At 40.8% G+C, this 24,787-nt stretch overlaps 1 protein-coding gene across 1 annotated transcript in view; it reads right to left on the minus strand.

The window, feature by feature from the left end:
* The window catches only part of LOC310949473 (uncharacterized protein), a gene marked incomplete at both ends in the record, with an annotated part of 52,529 nt that extends 28,303 nt beyond the window's left edge, over positions 1-24,226 (minus strand). The window contains 10 exons of the mRNA XM_083916947.1: positions 9,269-9,381; positions 13,662-13,779; positions 14,154-14,268; positions 18,476-18,545; positions 19,697-19,820; positions 21,063-21,188; positions 21,420-21,612; positions 22,709-22,816; positions 22,942-23,029; positions 24,084-24,226. Coding sequence (XP_083773073.1) covers positions 9,269-9,381; positions 13,662-13,779; positions 14,154-14,268; positions 18,476-18,545; positions 19,697-19,820; positions 21,063-21,188; positions 21,420-21,612; positions 22,709-22,816; positions 22,942-23,029; positions 24,084-24,226 — 1,198 coding nt within the window. The remainder of the gene's footprint in view (positions 1-9,268; positions 9,382-13,661; positions 13,780-14,153; positions 14,269-18,475; positions 18,546-19,696; positions 19,821-21,062; positions 21,189-21,419; positions 21,613-22,708; positions 22,817-22,941; positions 23,030-24,083) is intronic.
* Positions 24,227-24,787: the final 561 nt, after the last annotated feature.

Below are 24,787 nucleotides of genomic sequence, written 5' to 3' on the forward strand. Positions count from 1 at the left end.
GTGAATTTACTATCACAGACCTATACAAAACAAGCACTCTGACCCTGTGATTCTGCAGCAAGCCTAGCAAAGTGATTTCAGCTCATACAGAGTGAAACCCTTGTATTATATATTTATAGAAATGTAATCTGTTAAAGGCCTCCTTGTGCTTCAGTAAACTATAGCAGTAAAGGTCCCACTCACAAGAGAGGTGTCTAATGAGGGTTGGGGTTAGACCAGGGCCGATCAAGCAGGTGGCATTCCACTTCAGCCAACAGAAACAAATGGAGAGGGAAGGGGGCTTACAACAAACCTTTACAAAGTTCAAAGCTTACTAGAAAGCAGGTCCAACTAAGGGGTCATAGGTAGGCTAAGTGCCCACAGCTAAGAAGCCTTATCCAGGTTAGAAAGGTGACATTCTTGTGGGACTAATAGATGCAATCCAGCCCCAACAATGGCCTCAGACTACAAGACCATAATAAAGATGGTCCAGATATTTTCTACCCCTTAGATTTAACCTGTACTTTGGACAGGGCATGCTAGCAAAATACATAATTTCGACCACTACTACCTGTCTCATCAATAGTTTAGATCTACTGAAACAATTCAAAGTTGGCGGAACAATTAAATTGAACTAATATTAGTTCCATTGCAGAATCACATCGCACCATTGTGAAGATCATTAGAATTTTCAGATCTACAAAGATTATATATTAAGTTGAGTTACTCTGCTTAACTCTAAGTAACTGTACAGTTATACAGTTGTTTATTTCATCAGGCATTTTATTTAACTGACCACATGTTGCTTTGATGTTGAAGCCCAAAATATTTCAGTGGTTATGAAACGGTCTCAATTTAATACTGAAGCCTCTATATGACCTAAATAAGCAAACAAGACCATCAGTGAGAATATTGGCTATTTCTATATAGGTATTCGTAATGCCTGCCACCGGATCCGATTCATCAGATGAAACTAATTATGGCATGTAAGTTTTGCCAGAACCTTCTTCCCCTTGGACCCCAGTGGGACCTCTAGCCATCCGGACCAAGATCCAGCTTTGCTGCTGCCTTCAACCAGCAGTGGGATTTCCAGAGGGAGGTCGAGTGCTGGAAGATCTTCCACACATGACCTGTACATAACATATGGGTTCCATTCTAGTTCACGCACCAGATTTTGAACCGTTCTGAGCATTTGGACTAAAAATAAATAGTTTCAGAAACTGAGAAGTTGGTTCCAAACTGGAACCAATTGAAAGCTGTTTTTTCAGTGCTAACTGGTTCAACCGTGGTTCAATCTGTGGTGTGCATTGTGCAACGTCCTCAGTTGCTGCTTGCTGCTGTATCCTTGATTACAATGGTTTTATGCAAAACAGGTGGAAACGTGGGCTGGTTAGCTAGATGGCACCAAGGTTCAAATCATTCTGAACAGAACCGGTTGGTCAAAAAGTGCTAGTGCCGGCGGACAGAGAAGCTGCAGCGGGGAAGCAGGGTCCATCTGTGGCTATAGGACCTGGAGATCAGCGCCAGCTTCCAACAATGATAACTCTGCTGAAGGACCAGGCTGCGTTGCTGGGCCCGCTGGAGGGAAGGGAGGCACGGGAAAACCAGAAACAGAGTGCGTCTGTCAGACCCTGACAAAGCAGGTTATCTAAAGAGAATCTTGCACCTGCAGATCTTTAAGATAAAAAGCGACATCGCTCATGGAAACACTACTGTGTTTGTCCACAGGGGCTGCTAAATGAAAGTTCCTTGTAGTAACTTTAAGAGCCTGAAAGGATGCTCTGACAAGCCTGGAAAGGACCAGAAGCTGTAAACCCTCAGCTGAATTAAAACTTATCGTTTCACCTAAGTGTTTGTGTGTGTCTGTGACCCCTTGCACCGACCCTCAGGGCACCCACGGTGCTGTTACTAGGAGAACACCTTCTGTATGTCATAAACTCCACATCATGACCCTTGAAACATCCTTCATCGCCTCTCTTGTAATGTGTTTGTTTGTGTGTTGTTGCTGAAGCTCTGAACCTTGGCCAATTTCTTTTGACCCCTCTTTTTAACCTGACCTTTCTTGTTCCAACATGGACTATTTGCTCAATTTTCAAAGCACGTTTTTTTCTCAGTGCATTTTCTCATTTGCCTTTGTCGGAATTTTGCAAGAAACCTACATTTTGAAAATATCTACGTCCGTTATGTTTATCTGAAACATGGAAGCAAAAGCATTAAAGATGCACAACACTAAGTAAGTGTTCTGGGCCAGATCCATTTATCCTTGGTAAAGGAAACAAAGACAGGGGAAAATGTGTGGTCATTGTTCTGACAGACAGACAGACCAACAACTGCAGTGGGTCTGCTGGAGCAAAATAACAGATGGACAGAAAACGGTTGAGCGATAGCACTAAGGTATGGCTTGGAGGTTGTTGTTGTTTGGGACTGGCTGCATAGAGCGATGGAGAGCTGCAGAGAGAGACAGTCGGGAAAAACAGTGTGTGCATATTTTCACATCTAACTGTGAATAAAGGGATTATTTTGACCAAACCATGTGATTGTTGGTGAGTTTGGTGAGTTTTATTTTGTTTCTGTCCAGTTTGAATTGTGTGTTTTACAGTGACTTAAGGTAAGTAAGATATTGTTAGTTTGGTGAAAGAAAAAAGGCAAACTTCAGAAGGTGAACGGTTGTATTTTGCATTTAAATAAAGAAAATGCGTAAGAATATTCCTTTATTTACAATTTGTGAATTTATTATATTAATTTATTAGACTCAAAAAACTATGAGCGCTTGTGGATGCACACACCTGCGCAAATTGATGAGCAATCATTAGTTGCTGGGCTGAATCAGTCGGGACAAAAACCAACACATCTTTCCCATGGAGAAAATACTTTAGAGACATTCTTTGCTCTTCTTCCGATGAAGAAATAACTTTCCAATTCTTATAAAACTGATGTTATTGCAGCATCGACACTAACATCTTCATCCATCCATCTATCTATCCATCTTCAACCGCTTGTCCCCAACGGGGCCCCTCTCAACTGCCAGTAGCTCCTCACAGGATGCTGATTGGTCACATCACTGTGATCACGTAATGCAAATGCAATTACTCAAACCCTGACAAGATGGATTTCCATATGATATGTGATTCTTGTGTGAGCTCATGATATTGCAAGAATCCAGCTGCCAAGCAAGGTAACACTAGGAGAACACAACCAGAAGTGGTGTGAAGAAGGGGATAAAATTTATATTTGTGAGTTCCCTGATGGGAAGAGAAAGGAAAGATGTGCATACACTATGATGAGCAAAACACTTTTTCCTCCATTTTATTTTGAGGAGTAGTGTGGAGCCTCCAGTTGGACAACCAAAGTAACCAGCTGGTCAACTTGCTGGCCCAGTACATCAATAAATGACAGCACAAATTATACAAAGCCAAAACTGTCATAAATCGTTTATAAAATATCCTATCATCGTCCTATAAACCATCATTAAGTTCATCATAAAATCTACTATGTATAAAGTATGAAAGCAGAATAGTGGCTGTAGGAGGCTGTTTAGGGGCATTGAATAAAACCAATGCCGAGTCACTGCAACGGCTCAAGCAGCAGACGGACAGGATGAAAACTGTAAAAATGTATCGTGGGTGCCTGCTGAGGAGAACAGGACACTGGCATTTGCTAACAGAGGAGTCAAGGGAAAAAGAGACAAAAGTGGGCAGAAGGAACAGATAGAATGAGATGAGGACACAATGGAGGGAAGTAACAGAGGAAAAGAGAGCTGATTAAAAAGAAGAAAAATGTAGGGATGAGAAAGGACAGGGGGACAGGGAGGGAAGAGAAAGGTGTTTAGAGTAAGAGTAGGGGAAAGAAAAAGAGGAGGTGGGGGGAGGAATACAATAGGAAAGTAGCCCGTATTGAGGAGAGAAGGACACATCTACCTGCACTCGGAGCTTCTCAGCCTGACTCAGCATAAACTGAAATCACTTCAACTTTGTCCTTTATTGCTGACTCAGCCTGCTGTTGGACGGGCACCAGGGACTTAACTGTCACAACTGAAACACCTGTAAACAATACCATTCACAATACATGCACCACATGAAACCATAGCAAAAAAATATACAGTATATACTGTATATATACCAGTGGTGGACCCTCAAGGCCAGTAAGGCCTTCTCTGCTGGCCTAAACATAATCAGGAATATTTTTTTTAAATATATATTCTTTCCACAAATATGTATTAAATTGTTCCCCATAGTCTATACTCTTCATTTCATAGCTTTCCTAAGTTGGTTGCTCTGCTTCCAGCCCCGGGTCGAGATCTGGGGGGGGGGGGGGCGTTTATGTTAGAGTTTTTATCCTACAGCGTCATCGCGTGCACGTCTTTTGATTGGATACGCGCTAGAGAGAGGCAGAGCTATGCAGAGCTATGCAAAGCAGACCTGAGCACAAATGTCAATGTGATAAACGGGAAATAAGGACATTTCTAATTTGTGTAGCGCGACAAGTTGTCTTAGTTTATTCAACCCACAATGGCTGAAGAAGGCGAAGATAACGATTTGATCGCAGATTTAATTACAACGCCATTCTCTAGAAAAACTTTTCAAGATAAGCTAGACACTGTAAAGAGAGGCCGTCCGACCCAGACGCTAGCAAGTCTAACTCAGCATTATTCAAACACACTTGATCTGAGTGAGTACAAAGCACTTTATGTTTTATTAGATTTGTATGCCTTTTCCCCATTTTATTTAGTAATGTTAAATAAATATTAAAAACCAAAGTTGGCAAATAATCTGTAAATTGTTTATTTTTCAGTGAACTGTGTGTGTGTGCGTCAAACATGTTTCTATGACACTGCTGGTTTGTGTGTGATGATGCGCTGTTTGGTGAACACACTTGTTAAAGCTCATTGCTGTAGTGTTGGTGGACTTAATACAACTTTGTATTATACCTTAAAAGCCTTTTATTTATTTCTGAAATGATGCCTTTGTGTGATATATAATGGCGCGTGAGCCTGTGGTGGAATACATGGAGTAAATGAACGCCACAGTACAGCTTATAGTTGAGTTATTTTTGTATTTGAGTTGGGGACTTTTGCAGCTTTCTTTATTTTTGCTGAGTTAATATTATTGTTAAAAAATATATTAACGAATGTTTCTGTGATGCTGCTTCGGCTGCGACTTGATTGATTGGTTGATTGAATTGATTTGACAGTGCGCTCTGCGCTGTTTTGTGAACAAACTTGTTAAAGCTCATACTGTTGGTGGAGTGAATAAAACTCAGTAGAGTAATTTAACTCTGTTGTACTTGACTATATGTTAAGGTGATGCAACGCTCAGTTGTACTGTGTTTTGGTCTAAATGCATAATGTGTAGAGCCATGGCATCATAATTATGGTTTTAAGAGGTGGATTCAAAATTGAACAGGAAGTGTAGAGGCCAGAGCTTTGAATGACTTCAGCAGATCTGCGCCCACAGGACATCACTAGTTTCTCACACTGTTCTGGTTTGATCTTGGTCCATTCTTCTTCAGTCTCTTCCACAGTTCAGTAACTGGAGTGGGTTTCTTAGACATTACTTTGTTGCCAAGGATTTTCCAGAGATTCTCTATAGGGTTTAGATCTGGACTCTGGGCTGGCCATTTCATTGTTTCAATATTCTTAGATTCAAGGAACTACTTAACCCATTTTGCAGTGTGACGGGGGCATTATATTGCATGAAAATTGCAACTGATTGGAGACAGTTGAATTGAAGTTATTGCATGTTGCTGAAAGAAGTTCACATATACATTTGCATTCACCCTGCCATGTAGCTGTACAAGAGGCCCAACTCCTGCTGCAGAAAACATCCCCCAAACCATGACACTTCCTCCTCCAAATGTAACTGACTTCTTAACACACTCTGGGTTCAGTCCCCAGTGCTACGCCCTACATAATGTTTCCAAATAAATTAAATTTGCTCTCATCACTGAAGTGAACTCTGGACCAGTTCTCCACTGTCTACACAGCATGCGTCTCAGCAAAGGCAAGTCTAGCCTTTTTATTCTTTCTGCTGATGAGAGGTTTGGTCACTGCAGAGTGGGCTTTCAGTCCAAAAAGTCTTAAACAGTGAGACACTGAGTGTAGAGACAGATCCTTGCCCTGTTCAGCACTGAACTGGCGAGCAACTCCAGCTGCAGTGTTGAACTGATTCCCAGTTGAGAGTCTTTGCATAATCCTGTCATCTTGTGCACTTGTTTTAAGTAGACGAACGGCCTTTTCAAGGGTCTTTGTAAAGTTTCAATCTTCTTGAAATCACAGACTTGGAACACCAAACCTCTCTCTGATGGCTGAGAGGGTCATCCCTTTGGCTTTCAGCTGTACAACCTGCTGTCTCAGGGTTTCAGTCTCCTTAGAGCAGCTTGCCATCTTGCAAAGTAACCAGGAGAGCTGCAGATAAATAGGGTGTCACCAGGTGCCAGATTAACACCAATAACTGTGAGGGATCGGAAAGTGTAATTTTGCTCACTGTTTTTTAAACAACAACAACAAAAAAAAAGTTTAAGTGCCGTGGTTATTTTAAAAAACATGCCACCGCCAATATTCTATCAAATTCTGAACAATAAAAAATAATATTTCAGAATAGAAAGTATTAAAGTGTAATTCCTGCACAAAATCCTCCCATGGTCTTTTTTCTGCACTTATATACATCAAATAAGCCATTGAGATATTTTTTTCATGTAATAACCATTAACGGAGAAATACGGGAGAGTCGCTAACAGTGATTAACTCGGGGCATTACGGAATTAAAACTGCTTTTTTAACCACTAATACTGCTCATAATAACACCAAACCTCTGCAGTAGCATGATAAGAGTCCCTACACAGAAAATAGAACACCATCAACATAGTTAGCAGACCCGGAGTTTACTAAAATAGTGTTTTGAAAGAAACTGGTATCAGCTTCTCGGGTATTTAAGTCCATTCAAGTCGCTTACCAAATACATTCCAAAAGGAAGGAGCCCCTAGGTGCTTCGTTTTATGTGAAGAAGATTGTAAGGACATTTTAACATATTCATAGTCAGGAAATGGTGAATTCAAGCGGACTACAGCTGCCGTGCAGGCGGAGGAACAAGCAACAAACCTTTTGAAGCCAAGTTTAAAACCTACAGAAGGTGAGTTTGTGCTCTTTAATCTCAGTGAAAGGTGAGAAATGTTATTTTATTTAGTCTTGTTTAATTGTTATTTATCACTTTCTTCCTTGGCTCTTTTGACTCTTGAGCTGGCCTGATATCAGACAGAATTTTCAACTAGTTCCTCTGTGGAGTTGGCAGATTCTAAGGTCTGGAACCAGGCAACTCTGGAGCTGCTGTAACAAGTAAATTTCCCAACTGTGGGATTAATAAAGTTCTTACTTTATATGAATGGTGGTGGCACAGAGAAAAAATTCACACAGACAAAGCATGGTAAGCCAGATTGGGTCTGTGTTTCAAGGTGGGTCTGGTGGGTTGCCAGAGAAAGGCCACAGCACGGCCCCAGGAAGCAGTAATGTGCTGGCATGTGGTGCTGTCAACCCAAGCCTTTCCGTGCACTGCCTCGGAGGAAAACTGCCCAGCGAAGCAGAGCTGGGGAGATGAGGGATCCCCCCGCACTAAGCAGCTGTGGTCTAAGCTGAATCCCTGGGCAAACCGCATAGAGAGTTGAGAAGTGTAAAAATATTTTCGGTTCATCATGAAACGGGCCTACCTAGACTGTAGGTAATCAATGGGAAATACTGAATTAGTGATGGAAAAAGAGAACCGTGAAAGTTTCCCTTTTGCCATAGTAAATTTGCCTGATCGACATCTTACGTACGTCCTCGATGTGAGTATCGCGCATGCATACATTGCAATGCTGATGGTCAAACAATATATCGTGCAGCTCTAGGGCTGGATGTCAACGACAAAGAGAGTGAGTGAAAGTGTGTGAGAAAGAATACAGAGGACGGCTGGATTGTGTCAGGGATGCAGCGAATGAATCAGCTCGTTTCCCCTGCTGCCTTGAGGGCTAGACAGTCTGACAGGACAGCAAATAAGGATGACTCATCCTGACTCACACGCAGGTGTGCGCGCACACACACACACAGTGATGGATTATTATCCATAAAACATGCTTTTGTAGCTTCCAATTGCCCTGAAAGGAAACCTCTCATGCTCTACCATGTCGCGCACACACACACACACACACACACACACACACACACACACACACACACACACACACACACACACACACACACACACACACACACACACACACACACACACACACACACACACACACACACACACACACACACACACACACACACACACACACACACACACACACACACACACACACACACACACACACACACACACACACACACACACACACACACACACACAGCATTCCAATCTTTTGTAAAGATGAGACTCTAGCGGTGAGGGGTTTCCAGATCTTGAGGAGCTGATATCTGAACAACCTTCAAAAGATAAAAGCTCCTTTGATCTGTCAAGTTATAGAAGGTAAAGACACAGACATACGCGTGCGTGCGTGCACGCACACGCACACTCACACACAGTTACATGGACTCTGTCATAAGTGCAGGGTCAAGCTGATGGTCTTTTGGAAACTGTCAACTGATGCCGCAGCCAAGGTAAAGGCGCTTTCTTTAAGGTCCATCTATTGTTGTTGAGCCAGAATACAATAAGACAAACTCAACACCTTTGGCTCTGTTGAGGTGTCTGAACCGAACCAGCGAATTCCCCTTCCTGGTAATTGGTGTCTTGTTTTAAAGTCTTGTAAAGTCTGGTTTAAATAATTGAATATAAAGATTAGATGACAAGATGCTTATTAAAGCAGTAAAATTATGTAAATACAAAAGCAGGCATACTACCAGGCAGTTGTAAACAGAAGAAACTAACGGAACGAGTTGAACAAGGGCTGATTGTTTCCTCCTTTGGTTACAGTGTTCTCAGGAACAAGCTGGAGATGTCTTCCCCAAGGTCCAACCAACAAACACACTGACAGTAAGACCCAGAACAAAACTGTGTGTATGTGTGTAACAGGATCAGCATGTGTGCCAAGGTTAAGTGATGTAGCCCGAATGAGTGACCAGAGTTTGAGCGACTGTGTGCTGAGAGGTCCCCAGTGTGTCCCTTTGCATAATTTCTGCATAAGAACAACAGCTGTGTGTGTGTGTGTGTGTGTGTGTATGTGTGTATGTGTGTATGTGTGTGTGTGTGTGTGTGTGTGTGTGTGTGTGTGTGTGTGTGTTTGTGTGTGTGTGTGTGTGTGTGTGTGTGTGTGGTACCTGCATTGGGTCCATGGTGGCACTCATCCAACACCAGACTGTTCATACATTTAAGCTCCCAGTCTTGGACGTCAGTATTCCACAGGGCAGGGACCAGCACTGTGTACTGGGCTCTGCAGAGGGTAGACATGGGACAATCTTCAAAACACTCACAATAAGTGAACCGTGGTTAATTTCCATTAATATCCTCACAATTGACTTGACCGGAGAATTGACTTTAGTTTTTCCCCTAACCGAAACATTATTTGGCCTCAGCCAATAAGTAACAGTTGAACACAATTAGAATTTATTTTATTGTTACGGATAATTAATCTTTTCATTTGATGTAGCCTAAGAAGTAGGAAGTGAAAGTGTTTGTTGCATATACACTGTGGATGTATTTTTTTAACCAAAACATTAACAACAACAACAACAACAAATATAAGTCTAATTATATAGTCTGTTCAGCTACAAAATTACATTTGTAATGAGGGGGACATGATTTACGACAACATTATTTAAGATTGTTTGATTTTCAAAAAAAAAAAAGAAGAAAGATGTGTCCCATCTGTGGTGCAATAAAAACATTAGTTTCTTAACAAAATGTTAGTAAAGCGATTCCAGTTTTTTAGTGCTATTTTGAGAGTTTTAAAGTTAAAGTCCATAAGATTAGTAGTCTGTTAAGTTACCATCTATCAAATAGTGAGTTAAAACAATGGTGATTGAGCATAGGACCCACTAATGAAAGTGCTTTTATTTGCCGTTTTGCTGAGAAATACGATCTGAGTGTCTGTGGCAACTTTCCCGCGCTAAAATCAAATGTTTTAAGTCATTTCCTTTCTTTCTACAGACCTCCTCTATCAGTGTATTTAAATAAGCTTCCAGATGTTTCTTTGCAAACAACATTCATACGTCTGCTCTGCTCACCGAGACTTTTGCGGCGGCTGGTTTCACCACCTTGATGCGAGTAACAGCTAGCTTGATCACATTATATTACTGTTAGAAAAACATTACTATACAATTCTCCAGCAAGCTACGGCAACTATGCAAGTTGCTAGAGTTTGCATGTTTTACCCATGGATGTACTGTATATTGTATAAAGATATCTGCTTCATCACAAAGCAGACCTGACTACAGAAGGTGCAAACATGAGTAGTACACCTGGTAGTTGGGTCAATCACATTCTCACCACAAACGCACCATACTGAAGCGCACCAGAGTTCCTTTGTCCTCTTCCATAAGGTGGCTTTGGTTCGGTTGTGTTGGTCTGCACCCGAGTGAAATGGTTGTGTTCAGAGCTGCCCAAACAAACCGCATCAAGGCACCAAGGGGATTAAACCGAACTAAAAAAGGCAGAAGAGAAAATGCCCTAGATACATTTGGGAAGGTTTGAAAGAGAAAGAATAAAAAACGTAAGCAGAGACTTCTCTGAAGCCAGCCTTGTCAGTGTGAAGTAAACAAATGATGTGTGCACCCCTCTAGCTGAACGAGGGTGTCAGTGTGTCAATGAGGATAAATGAATGAATGGAAAAAGGCATATAGGAGGGGAGGAGGGGCAGCCCAGGGAGGTTTATGGGAAGTGACTGCTGCGAAGGAGGGGGTGAACAAAAGAGAAAGAGACAGGAATGGTGGAGGGCATTAAGAAAAAGTTTGTGTATAGGGAGTGAGTGGGATGAGGGTATAAGGGGGGAGACAGAGAGAGAGAGACAGGCCTGGGCACAGGAGGTATAGACACCAAAGGAAACATAGGTGTTGAAAGAGAGGGAAATAAATCAGTAATGGGGCAATGGATGTTGTAGGTTGTACAGCAAATCATGATTAAAGATAAACTGTTTTTATAATTTACCGTGAAACATAATCAAATTTCATTTTTAGTTTCTGTCTTCATTTTCATCTTTACAGTGTACAGTATTTTTCAAAGTCTATCATCACAATTTTAAAATGGCCAATAAAAAACATTTTAATTTGTATTTTACGACTGTGTCAGGTGATTGCTTAAGTCTCTTAAAAGCAAACGCAGAATTATGAGGAATTTCATTTTTTCAGATTTGTTCCTGATGTTAGAACTAGATTAAAAAGGTAAAGCCTCTGAACACCCACACAGGTGTTTTCGGTTAACAGGTTGATCAGACCTCTTCTCAGGACTGTGTGGGTGTGTCTACTGTGAATGATTGACATCTTCCTGAGTCTCCTGTTTGCTTTGTTTCACCAGTAAAGGCGGGACAAAGTACACCTTAATCATTCTTAGTGGTAGATGGACATTTATGACCTCATACATTCCCATCAAATTCTCACTTACATACTTTATTCTAGCTCTTCTGGTTTGTACCATAATAGTTGAATGCACTTCTTGGATATCGCTTTGGATAAAAGCGTCAGCTAAACTAAATTAAATGTAATGTAATATCACAAGATCAATCGATATTTGTGGGCTCAAGAAATCTTGCTGCATCTCCCAATCGCCCTCGCTGGGCGTTTTCAGAAGTTCACCTGGCATTTTTATCTGGAATAAAATGCTTTTGGCTGACACACAGCTTCATGAAAGTAACACCAGCAATCGCCTGACCAAGAACAAGAGCATATGAACCAACTGACCACAAGATGTCAGCCCTACTATACTGAGACCAAAAGTTTAAAAGAGGAATGGGGGAAAGGAAAACCAGCAAAGAGTTAGAAGAACAGACAGACAGAAGCTGAATAAATCCATTCATAGAGTGTCCATTCATTACGTAGGGTGTGCTGGGAGTCATTGTTGCAACATATGACTGAGGTGACTGCTGACTGACACCGCAGTGTAGACAGACAGACACATGAGATGGATGAGCCTCTCAACCAACCATTAATCACAATGGGCTATATGGGTGCATGACAACTTGTATTTATACCATTCACAGAGAGTAAAAGAGCAGAGATCCTTGAGGAAAATTAAGAGGTTGAAGATCTCGCCTCAAATGAGGGAGGGACCATCATCTCTCTCTCTCTTCTTCTAGTCCCCCCACCCCCTCCCCAATTAGTGAATTAATCTTCCTTCTCTCTTTTACCACACTCACTCTCTCCCCCTATGTCTTCAACAGTATCTTCCCAGTGTAAGGGGATCCAGCCCTGGGAGACAGTCGGACCACTTAGTGCTGACTTCTGACCAGGCTTTCATAATGATGCCAAGCAGGCAACAAGGACTTCTCAATGTGATGTGGTGGCAGGCTGCCCACTGAACACCAGAGCTTGAACAGAACAGGACTGTCAGTGCTGCCCTTGAAACATGCGTTTACAAACAGAAGAAGTAACAGAGAAAACAGGTTATTGCAGGAACCTGTCTATGTGCTATTAAGTGGTTATGAGTAAGCTATAAAATAATTGAGAAAAACAAAAATCAAGAGGTCAGTAAAACAGCTGTTTAGCTGTTCCCCACAATAATCCTAAAGATTTGTCCTTCATAATCCACTTTGCAAGTCATTGGTGCGTACCTAGCACGCCTTCTCCCTGCTCTGGCTCATGATAAAGTGCTTTATCACTGCCTGTGACACAACTGCATTTATGGAAACCACTTGGCTGTACACCCTTTATTTATCTGGAGTCTGCTGCACAGATCTGTGTCCAAGGTACACAAGCTTAGGTCCAAACAGTGGGGCCTTTTCTACAATGAGAAGCACATATGAGCGTGAAATCTAAGTAGTTGAAGGGAACTTATCTACTAAAGCAAATATGATAAACTGGATAAGTCTACCAGTCCATCACATAAACACACACACACACTCACACACACACACTTGCGGTATACACAAACCCAGTGACCCTGCTGAGTTGCCATAACTACAGCTCCATGTCAACAAAACATGTCCGTCGGCATGTGACATTTATATTCAACATGGTGAGAGACAGACAGAGGGGTCCCACTGAAAGCAGCGTGGGCTGCCATTGAAGAAACTAATTTGGCATAAAGGATGTTTAATCCAAACATGTACAAAGACACAGCAAAACAATGACACTCTACTTTTCCTGGAATGCTTGGTGTCAAAAAAATGTCCAGTCCTGATGAGCCGATTGATATTCATGAACTGCCTGGGGTTTTATTTAGGACTGAGTCTAAAAACTGAGCTGAGAACTGTGCTGCACATTCTTCAGAAGGACCCATCCCTTTCATCACATTCATGAGGGGGGTCTGGGACAATACTCATGGATGCGGGTCTCAGGCGACATATTTTATGTATTGGGTTCAAAACTAAAATGTGAGTTATGGACAGCCCAATAAAAATTGGAGAACGAAATTGATCAATATCATTTAACCACTCAGTTGTATATTTATTCATATATTATGTTATTTATTTTGTGTTTGGAAGCACAGAACCAACACTATGTCCTCAGACAAGGCAGTGTTGATTAACAGCTGTCCCATGTTCTGCCTCACTTTACTTACACATCAACAGGTACTCTCAACAGCAGGGGTAATACTGCTCCTTCGTCATTCAGGTCCATCAGTCGAGGCTCCAACAGTTCCATAATAGTCAGAGCAGTACGGAACACAGCTGACAGGCCTGAGGAGAGACAGCAGGATTTCCAAAACGTATTGCTGTACAGACACAAGGTTTTGATAATACAAAAGAGCAGTCAAATCAGTAAGAGAGAGTCAGAGAGACATAGAGAGGCGAAAAAACTATTCAAGATGTGAGCCATCTTCCCATTAACCAGTTCAATTAGACCATTAATCATTTCCCTGGCACTGGACTAAACTGATTTATGCTTGCATTAATAATAAAAAACTAATAAAGAGATAGCTATTATCTTGGAAATTAAACACCATGTATTGAAAGTATTTTGTTGCCCCCTTCCCCACTGGGTGAATGTGAGAAAAGGACACAGTCATGCCAGTGTGATTCATCATGTCACTTGTGCGTTTGTGTACACATACCGTGCAGAATGATGAGATCCCAGACAGCCAGGACAGAGTCCCAGCAGGGCAGGGAAGTGAAGAGAGTGAGGAACCATGGCATCACAAAGTGGACCGATGCGACTTCCACTGACTCCTGCAGTGAGGTTGAGAAAACAGGGACCAAATATGTATCCAACACTTGTTTCTCTGCCAGTTTCTGTCAACTACACTCAGAAGGTGTGGGGGGGTCTGAGGGGGACGCCATCCTCCTTATTGGCAAAATGACCAAAATGCACCCCCTTGTTAACCTGTTATCCCTCTACCTATTTCCAATATTTAGAGAGCAGGGCAGCCAATAGCTGATATATCATGTTGTTGTTTTTGGCATCTGATGAAATACTTTAATTTAATAAGAATAGCAAATGAGAGACAAAATTGCTGAACATAAATAAGCATGTTTTTATTACTGTGATGGTCTGCATTGTCTCTGTTTGGTCTGTGTTTAGTTGTAGTCTTAGTTGGTATGTTTGGTCTGTGTTTAGTTGTAGTCTTAGTTTTGAAAATGCTAACGTTTTATACATTTACTCATTAGGAGTCGGAATGGGCCCTGTCAGCTGGCTCAGCTAGTTGAAGGCTTGCAACCTTGACACTGATGTCTAACCATAGAACGATGGAATTGCCACAAAGGGGAGCGCTGACTTTGTTCTTCAGCAGCCACCCTGAAAGCTTCCTGAAGACATTTTTTGTATATCGGCATTGTAAATTTCAAAATGGTATTAGTCGCCCGGATTACTTGGCTAATCAGTAATTTGGTCTATCACTATTTTAGGACACTGGTTTACTTTGCTTACAGAGTTTCGTGGGCATTGTAAATCACTTCATGTGATCCCCAAAGCAATTTCAGTCAAAAGCAACTGGACTTGGCTATTTGTCTAGGAAGACGTTTCACCTCTCATCTAAGAGGCTTCATTAGTTCATGTACACATCCGACCAGGCTGGGACTGAACGTACATGATGTGTACATGAACTAATGAAGCCTCTTGGATGAGAGGTGAAACGTCTTCCTAGACAAATATGCAAGTCCAGTTGCTTTTGACTGAAATTGCTTTGGAGATAACGATGACCTGGACAAATGTGAACATTCACTGGCCCACTTCATGTGATGATACTCAGCCAGGCAAATCTGTCCGTTCCGATAAATATTGTGACTCGAGTCTGTGACTGAGATACACACACACACGGGAGAGAGGACACAAGAGACAGCCGTCAGAGAAAAGTAATTTCACATGCCTTGCTTTAGGAGAAGAGTAGACGGCAGAAACAGAGCTTTTAATCAAGAATGGACAGACAGCTCCAAAACCAGAATGTCTCATACACAGTGCCTACAGAAAGTCATTGTACCCTTTTGAAATAGTCACTTTTTTTGTTTTGCAGCCTGAAATGATATTACATAAAAAAATATATTTTTATTTAAAGCAGTGTTGGAAAAGTAATGAGTCCCTTCAGAATAACCATTATAAACATTCTCAGGTATAAGCAATCACCTTACAAATTACACATCAAGTTAATTTTCCTCCACTTGACATCAACTGGGGTGTTTTTGATTTTACTTCAGAATAAAATCAGCTGTTCCTTGAGGATGGAGGATGGTAACACAGAATAATTCACCATGGTTGGAAAGATGCTTTAGAAAGAGCTCCAGGATAAAGTTGTTGATAGGCACAAGTTAGGAGAAGGATCTAAAAAGATTTCAAAGGCTTTAACTCTTCCTCTGAGGACCGTTCAGAGTATTGTCCAGAAGTGGAGGCATATGGATCCACCCAGACCTGGCCTAGATCGGGCCGCCCCTCCAAACTGGAGGACCGAGCCAGGAAAAGATTGATCAGAGAAGCTACCAAGAGGCCCATGGTGACCTTGACGGAGTAACAAGTCTTAATGGCAGAGGTTGGTCAATCTGTGCATGTGACAACAAGCTCTACATGTATAGCAGGGTGGCAAGAAAGAAGCCTCTGAAAAAAAAGTCACACTGAGTCTTGTTTACAGTATACCAAAAAATATTGAAGATTCTGATGCCATGTGGCAAAAGGTTATATGGTCAGATGAGATCAACACTGAACTTTTTCGGCTGAACTCCAAGCTCTATGTTTATCAGAAACCAAACAGAGCACACCACCCAAACACCCCATCAGCACACACACCATGTTGTGGGCTTGTTTCTCTTCAGCAGGGACTGGGCAGTTGGTCAGGATTTGTAGGGAACATGGATGCTGCCAAGTCCACCCAGGTTCTTGAGGAAAACCTGCAGCCATGTGTTAGACACTTGAAAATGGGCAGGAGGTTCACCTTCTAGCATAACAACGACCCAAAACACAGCTCCATAAAAACAACACAGTGGCTAAAAGACAGGACGGTGAATGTCCTAGAGTGGCCGAGTCAGAGCCCTGACCTGAATCCTAGAGAACATCTGTGGATGGATTGAAGAGTGCAGTCCATCCCCGCTCACCACAGAATCTGACTGAACTCCAATAGTTCTGCAGGAAGAATGGGGAAATATTTCCCAATCTAGGTGCACAAAGCTGGTAGAGACACATCCAAACAGACTGATGACAAAGTATTAAATCTGGGGACTCCTCACTTTTCCAACCCTGCTATTCTAGTTTTTGATTTCTTATCAATTTTCAGAAATTCTGAAAAATAAAATTTCACTTGAATGTTGTAAGGCAAAATGTGGTTATGTGAGGAGGGGGTGGGGGGATGGGGGATTGCCCCCCCTCCTTTAAAAATAAGACACCCCCTCATGACTATACTTACTGACCTCCTAATCGAAAGAGGTATTCAATTTAGTTAGTATTGAAACTTTGATTTTAATTAGTTGAAATAAGTTCTTAAATTATGTTACATACTGTAAAGAGTCTGGTGTGTAATGTTAACTGCTTGTCATAGTGGAAATATGTCTTACACAATAAAACATGTTCAGTCTCAGGACTGGTGGGTACAGCCCAAGTACAATAATTTGTTTACAGCTCACTTACCTTAAATCCACTAAACAGCTCTGTTACAAAGGAAATGTGGATCGCTGATCTGTAATAGGCTTTTCCTGTAACTATTGTGCCTACAATAAACCCCTTTGGGGGTGTGTGTGTGTGTGTGTGTGTGTGTGTGTGTGTGTGTGTGTGTGCGTGTGCACGTTGGCTCCAAAAGGAGCAGCTTTCCTACAGTATAACAATCTCTTCAGAGACATTTGAGCAGCACAAATGGCAGTGACTGCATGCAAACAAAACATTCAGAACTGTGAAATTACGATGTGGCTAAGAGGAATGCTCAGAAGATGCGTCATGATTTTCAAAACTGTAATTGAGAAAATAATACTTTTGAACAGGACGAAGGGCAGTTTTCAAGCACTTCCGATGAAGTACACTGAGACTTAAGAGACCCTTGCAACCAGTAACACTGCTGAACATGACGAGCCTAGAGCCTACAGCGTTGAGTGACACAAGAGGCCCAGTTGCTGACGGATACATTACAGTGGCCTCTCCCTCACAGATGAACTACTCATCACTTGGCCATACCTGGCCTGAAACACAAATGCGTACACAAAAACACATTTTCAAGATCTTTCTTGCGTTCATGCTATTTTAGGAGCATTTTCCCTCTCAGTCAAACATTTCTTCTCACAGTTTTCAGTGTCTGCTCATGATCAATATCATGATAAAATGTATACTTGCAAATAAAATCAGTGCTCCAGACTGCAATCCTCAAGCGCTATAATTGTATAGAGGAGTTATTGAAAATAATTATGGAATTATTGGATTAAGGGTTAGGATTAGGACTTTTTCCTCCTCCTTTCCGCATGTTACTCAAGGCAATTCACTTATAAAATAGATTGTCATTTCTTTTCTTTTTTTCTTTTCTTTTAATTTGTTCCATTTTTCCCCCATGTTTTTAACAACTGAAGTGGTCATTTTTTTGTTGCATACGTGCATACATTTTATTGAATATATGCTCGAAATAAATGAATAAATATTAAAAACACATGTTTAACTATTCCTAACTGATCACAGTGTTTGTAATTAAGAATCATTAGACCTCCTTTATTATTTTCTAAGGTTTATTCATTTAGCCCATAAACATCTGGGGGCATATATGAAAAATGCAGCACCTTCAGTGGAATTTTAATGTTTATCATCAAGTTGTTATCACATTTGTTTGTCTAATGTAATCTCCTGATGTCCTATGTCTGTGCAATCAATGCAGTTCTTAATGTGTTTTAACATCAATTATTTTGCTGATATTTGTCAATCACTGAAGACGACTCTCTGTTCCCTACTTGGCATGCACACGGACTGATCAAAAGTACTCACCATGTGCTGAGAGAGCTGTGGCTTCCTGTGTTTCAGGAACTGCTCAAACACCTTCCCCTGATGCCGGACCCTGATTAGACCAAATATAGTGACAGTTTATTTTAGTGGAGCTGTGCCAGAGATCACCAAATCAAAGTAAACAGCAACAGAATTTGGGAATTACGTTATCGTGTTCGTTGCTAATCCTGTCTAATGACAAGAACTTCAGATGCAGAACGTTTGTAAACATTTTACATATCAGGGTTCCAATGCGCGACCGAAAATCGGTCAAGTGTGACTAAACATTTTCATTGGTCTAGTGTACGGAGAAATAAGACATGCAAATATACTATATACTGTATAGTTATTCAGATATGATTAAGGATTTTTTTCTCTTTTTTAAAGCTATACTTTCCGGTGGATCCTTACAATAAAACCATTGTAGTGGCTGAAGGAAATCGACACTATTTCTGAAAAGTGGTTAGACCTGCTGTCCTACTGTAGCTAGAAACACAAGAGGCTTGCTTCAGTTCTGAACACTTTATTTATCATAGACACACAATTTAACACTTTCAATTGAAGTTGAGATGTGGTTCTGAAAGGGCTACTTATAATTATCTTACCTGGTAGCACAACCTTGGCAATAACATGTGAGACAGTATTATTATATAATGCTTTTAAAATGTATTATGTATTATTGCACCGAAAAAGCATGTTGAAAAATGTCGGGTGCCCCTATATGAAGGCGTTATGTGCACCAATGCAACCAATGTAAAAGGTTAATCTGTAGTCCTGTATATACACACACCACTGTCATATGACCATACAGAATGACACCATCAAATCTGTATTATGAAGACCTTTCTGATGAAGCCCAATCAATTTATGTTGCTATAAGTCACCCAGCTGTTTCTCTTGAATTAGGATAAATATTTCAGCAGTGATATTTTCTAACATCATCTTCCCATTTTCTATAAACATGTAATCTTTCTTTGCATTAGCCAGTTTGGAGTACGGTCATCAGATGTGGTCATGAGTTGCTGATTAATTGCATTACAAAGGACCTTAAAAAAAACGTAAGAACAAATGTTGTTGAATGTTTCATTCAGCTCATTTAAGAGGACATTGTATCCAGTACTTTGTAGTACTTCTTAAAACTTCTGTACAATTACTTTATAGTTATTATTCATAGTATATTTGTATTAATTATTTATATGCAAGCATTTTTACGCCTACTCTTACCCGGTGAGGCTGCGGTCAAACAGTTCGGCCAGATATTTGGGTTTATCCAACAAGGCTGTCAAAGCCCAAAATGCCTCCTCCTCTCCCAACTGCATCAGCAGCACCGCAGCTATGTAGGACATCCCTGTGACACACACACACACACACACACACACACACACACACACACACACACACACACACACACACACACACACACACACACACACACACACACACACACACACACACACACACACACACACACACACACACACACACACACACACACACACACACACACACACACACACACACACACACACACACACACACAAAAACCATTTGAGATACAGGACTGAACATGTATCAAACGGCTGAGACAATGAAAACAGTTCATTAGCAGGTGCAGTACAGAGTAGGACGGCAGAGCATAACCTCAGTGTGCTTTGTACAGCCAAGTCATATGTGCCCTCATCATTACTACTGCTACTACTCTTTCCTCAAAAATATGATACATGTCCTATGGAAGCAGCATACAGAGCAAGACATACTGTAATGCAGAGGGGTATGAATGGAAAAGAGAGCGTACGTTTCATTTGAATTTTCGGCACTCTGGTTTGCCAGGCTATCACAGCTGACACACTGTTTTCCAGAAACAAAAAGTCAAGGAAAACATGCAAGTAACTAAATATACATATGCAATACTTTGGGAAATATGTGAAATATTGAGTGCATTCAGAACTTTTAATTATTAAAGATTCTACATCGTCTCAAATAACTTGTCCTTTTTGACAACTGTACACTGTCGTAAACAGGATTCTTCCATAGTGGGCTTAGTACATGTTTCTAACCCTAACCCAATATGCTTGTGCCCCCAATGATATTTTCACAATAAGATTTTCACCCTCTGATTTTACTTGTTTTATTAGCCTATTTCCCACCTTTGCCTAACATCTAAAATAAATTCAAATACACGTCATGAAAAATAAATACATCCTTATGCCCAAATTGAATTTCTGTTATTTTAGTGTGTGTAATTAATCTAGTAAAGATCTGTTTTATTTTTCCTGAAAGGCTCCTGAGCAGAGAAGCGCATGATGCTGTAACTCTTTCTATCAACAGTCCTCTGCTTCCACCAGGTGGTCAGATTATGTACTGCAGATATATTCATTTAATAACTGAATAAGTGAAAGAGAAAACACGCTGAGTGAGGGAACACAGTTAAGTTCAAACAACAATAAAGGTTATCCCCATGGGCATTTAACAGGGCCAACAAGCTGATAAGAATCACTCCAAGCGCCACTTTTATACTGGCTTTATATAGCTCCTTAGAATCCCACGTGTGTTATATCAATGAATACAGTAAAATCATGTGCTCCATTACCTTGGCTGTATCCAACCTGCGGGTTGTATTTGGCGTAAGCAATGAGGATCCTGAAGAGTTTAGCTTGACCCTCAATGGCTTCTGGGCTCTCCCCCATCAAAGAGCGGTGGGTTGGAAAGGAACGCTCTATGGAACAGGTTGAATCAATTTTTATTTTCCCTCCAACAATAGACCTTAAGTCTGCCTGAACCAGGTGTTTTCTGTGTCTCATTTTCATTTATTCAGAGCTGTGCTGTGGTCACAACATAACTTCAACTGTAACTGAACCCAGACAAGGTGCACCAGCAGAAAAGAAGAAAGTTGTGTGATGATAACACATGAATTCAGTCCTGAGAACTAGCCAAAGTTAAAGCTCACGTAAGTCCAGGGCGATCTGTCTGAAGAGTGAAATGTCATCTACAGAGTATCTGGGCTCGGGGCAGCTGGACGGCTGCTGGTGGTCCAAATCCAGATCGTTTTGGGTCTCGCTCAATGTGGTGATTGCTGACAGGATGCCATACTCACTGACACCCAAGTCCACCAGGGGCCCTCGCACCTCTAACAAGCACTTCTGTTGTAGAAAGCCCAACACATTCCACTGTTAGAATTCGATCAATAACATTTCTGCTATGAATGAATGACCAAGATATATCCAGCAACATGTAAATGTAGAGCCTGGAATAGTTAAACTACAATAAAATTATGGGTAGTGATGGTTGAAATGAGGCCCTGAGTCAAAATGGCAACATCTGCTTGCCAACCCTTGGTGTTGCATGATAAAATTCTAAACCATAATACAAGTGGTCTCACTGCTGTCTGTATTGATAGTATGTTCATTAAAAGTTAGATTTTACAAAGTGACCGCTTTCAAACAGTCCACAGCTGTGCTTTTAAACACTGTAGTAGATTGACATCCCACCTGTGGCTAAGGAGGTAGAGCTGTCGTCCACTAACCGGAAGATCAGTGGTTAGATCCCCAACCCCAGCAGTAAACATGATGAAGTGTCCTAGGACAACATATTGAAATACCCAAAATGCTCCTGTGAATCTGTGTTTGAATGTTTATCGCTCCTGATAAGCAGGAGGCCTCTCACATGCTAGTCTCTGCCTCCATTTTAGAAATGAGCTGTGAACACTAACTTGTGTTGTAAAGCGCTATATAAATGCAGTGGATTTACCAATCAAAAACCAGCCCAGCACCTCTTTCATACAAGAGGCCTTTTTGAGATTTTTGAAATCATTAATTAATCTGCTGATTTCAACTGACTAACCTGCCATTTTTATTTCTGATTGATTGATTAGCCTAATCTTTTGGTCTATTTTCAAATGTCTTGTCCGACCAACAGTCTAAAACAAAAAAATATTCCATACAAAAAAATTCAAACAAACAAATGCAGCAAATCCTCACATCCGAGAAGCTGAAACGAGGGAATGTTTCTCATTTTTTATGCTATTTTTGCTAAACTAATGGCTGAAGCAATTAATCTTTTGTTTTCCTGTTAATCGTTACTGCTCTAAAACAAAACTGTAGAATGGCCGCTAATTTTAGTAGTTGATTTGATGCTTATAGCATGGCACAGTAAATGAATATTTGAAAGATTCAGATATGGCTGTTGTAAATAATTACAGCAGTCTATGTATTTGTTTTTGGCGTCCTCCATTTTTACCTGGTAGTTGAAGTCACTGGTTTCTCTCAGACTGTCAATGTTGAGAAGACACTTCCACACTCTACCGCGCAGACTTGGAGGAATACCCATCCTGATAAATCGCTCAACCTGAAAACACGGCAAAAAGTGTGATGAAAACAAGCTGTCTGATGAAACATCACCGGATGGTAATGGTACTGCTGAATGAGGGTAAATTAACATTTTGTTTAGTTTGTAGTTTATACAAGTCTCACCTGGCTCCTGCAGATAAAGCTGGCTCCATTCCAGTAGCTAAGCAGCTCACACAGCTCTTTCACCCTCACTGAGCTCAGTCGGGGGTAGCTGACAGAGACAACACAACATGGTGAGCTTAAACGGATTCATCAGTTTTGTTTTGTTTCTTTTTGAATCAGGCAGATTTTGGCCTTTTCTGTAAAAACAACTACTGTGTCTGAGTCTGTTGATGTGTCTGTGCTGACCTGATTCAGTATTGACTGGTATTATAATAGGATTTTACTTTGGCTTTTAATCGTGTGATTGCTGAAATCATTCGGGGGACTTTGCACCACAGCTTTAGAGTTAATCCTTGTGTTTTTGCAACACAAAACAGGTTAGGGTACTGTCACAATATGGGGAGCATATTTTGATACTCTAGATCTTAATACAACTTTTGTCATTTTTCAGGATAGCAGATTATAGACCAAATAATGCTCCCTCTACTTAATTACTTAACATTACACCCCTTCTCATTCTTTTATGTATACTGTAATAATATCGGGAGCATATTTTGATACTTTAGGTCTGATTTATGATTTATGTGGTATTGTGTTTCAATACACTAATTCCCCTAACCGATAGGGGCTCTGATTTGGGATAGAGCATATCAAATAATGCTGTCACGTATGTGCAGAACCACATCTCGACAGGTAGCACATCTCGACATAACACCGGTTGTGACTACGGCGTATTAAGTTATTCACATAAAAACATTGGCGTAATTTGTTAAACAATGATTAATGTTGGAAAAAGACTGTAACAATATTGTTGAAAACTGTTGTATTAATCATATTGGTCCCACTTAGCTATGCTAAGTTAGTTATGACACATATTGCTAAATAGTAGGCTAACACGTTAAACCTAACAAGACACAGCGGTCTAATTTTCTGTCTTTGCTAATTACAACCTAACGTTAAAATGTTTGCATGTCACTAGCGTTACACTTTCTGCAATTAGCTATAACTTACGTTGACACAATGCCATCAACAATTTTAAAAAGTGAATACAAGAGTTTATTTAACTGTACTCGAGAACATTAATTGCTCTGGGTCATGACATGATAACGCTGACTAACCTCACAGCTAACTAGCTTAGTTGAACTAGTTGTCTGTGCCCGCACCTGTAATCATGACATCGGTGGTGAAGTTTTTGGTCCTTTCGTTTAATAAGAGCGAAGCCGAATTCATCGAAATTCACATTTTCACTGCGTCTTCTAATTGTCGAGCTTCTCCTGCTCGCGTTACTGTTGTTTCTCCTCCTCATACTTATTAAAGGCAGTTCTTTTAACACAGTTTCGCCTGTTTCAAAAAAACCAAAGGAGCCAACAATGCCCTGTTTGTAAGTCCCGCTGTCAAACTCAACGGTCCTTTTCTTCTTCTTCTTCTTGGTGTTTATGGTGGTTGGCAAACAACGTTATGATGAATTACCGCCACCAGCTGGTATGGATGAGGATCGGCACTCTAAGCCCACTGACACTCACTGTAAGGGGGAAAGGAGCATTGGGCAGATGAAACCATTTTTAAGGCAAGCAGGATCATCACTAGCTGTGCCATTCTACACAACCTCTGCAAGCAAAGCAACATCCCACAGCTGGAGGAGTATGATGGCGTGAGTTCACTTAGCCAACTACAAAGTGGATTGGCATCATGGCATACAGTCTTTGGGGGAGCCATCAGAAACACAATAAGAATCAGAAATACTTTAATAATCCCAGGGGGGGAATTGTTTTTGCTATGAAACTCTAGATATACAAACAACAAATATTGTACAGACGAAAACTTATATTAGAAAAACCTTTTAAGAAATATATACAAGATCAAAAAT

The sequence above is a fragment of the Echiichthys vipera genome, assembly GCF_963691815.1.
Source record: "Echiichthys vipera genome assembly, chromosome: 7".
NCBI lineage: Eukaryota > Metazoa > Chordata > Actinopteri > Perciformes > Trachinidae > Echiichthys > Echiichthys vipera.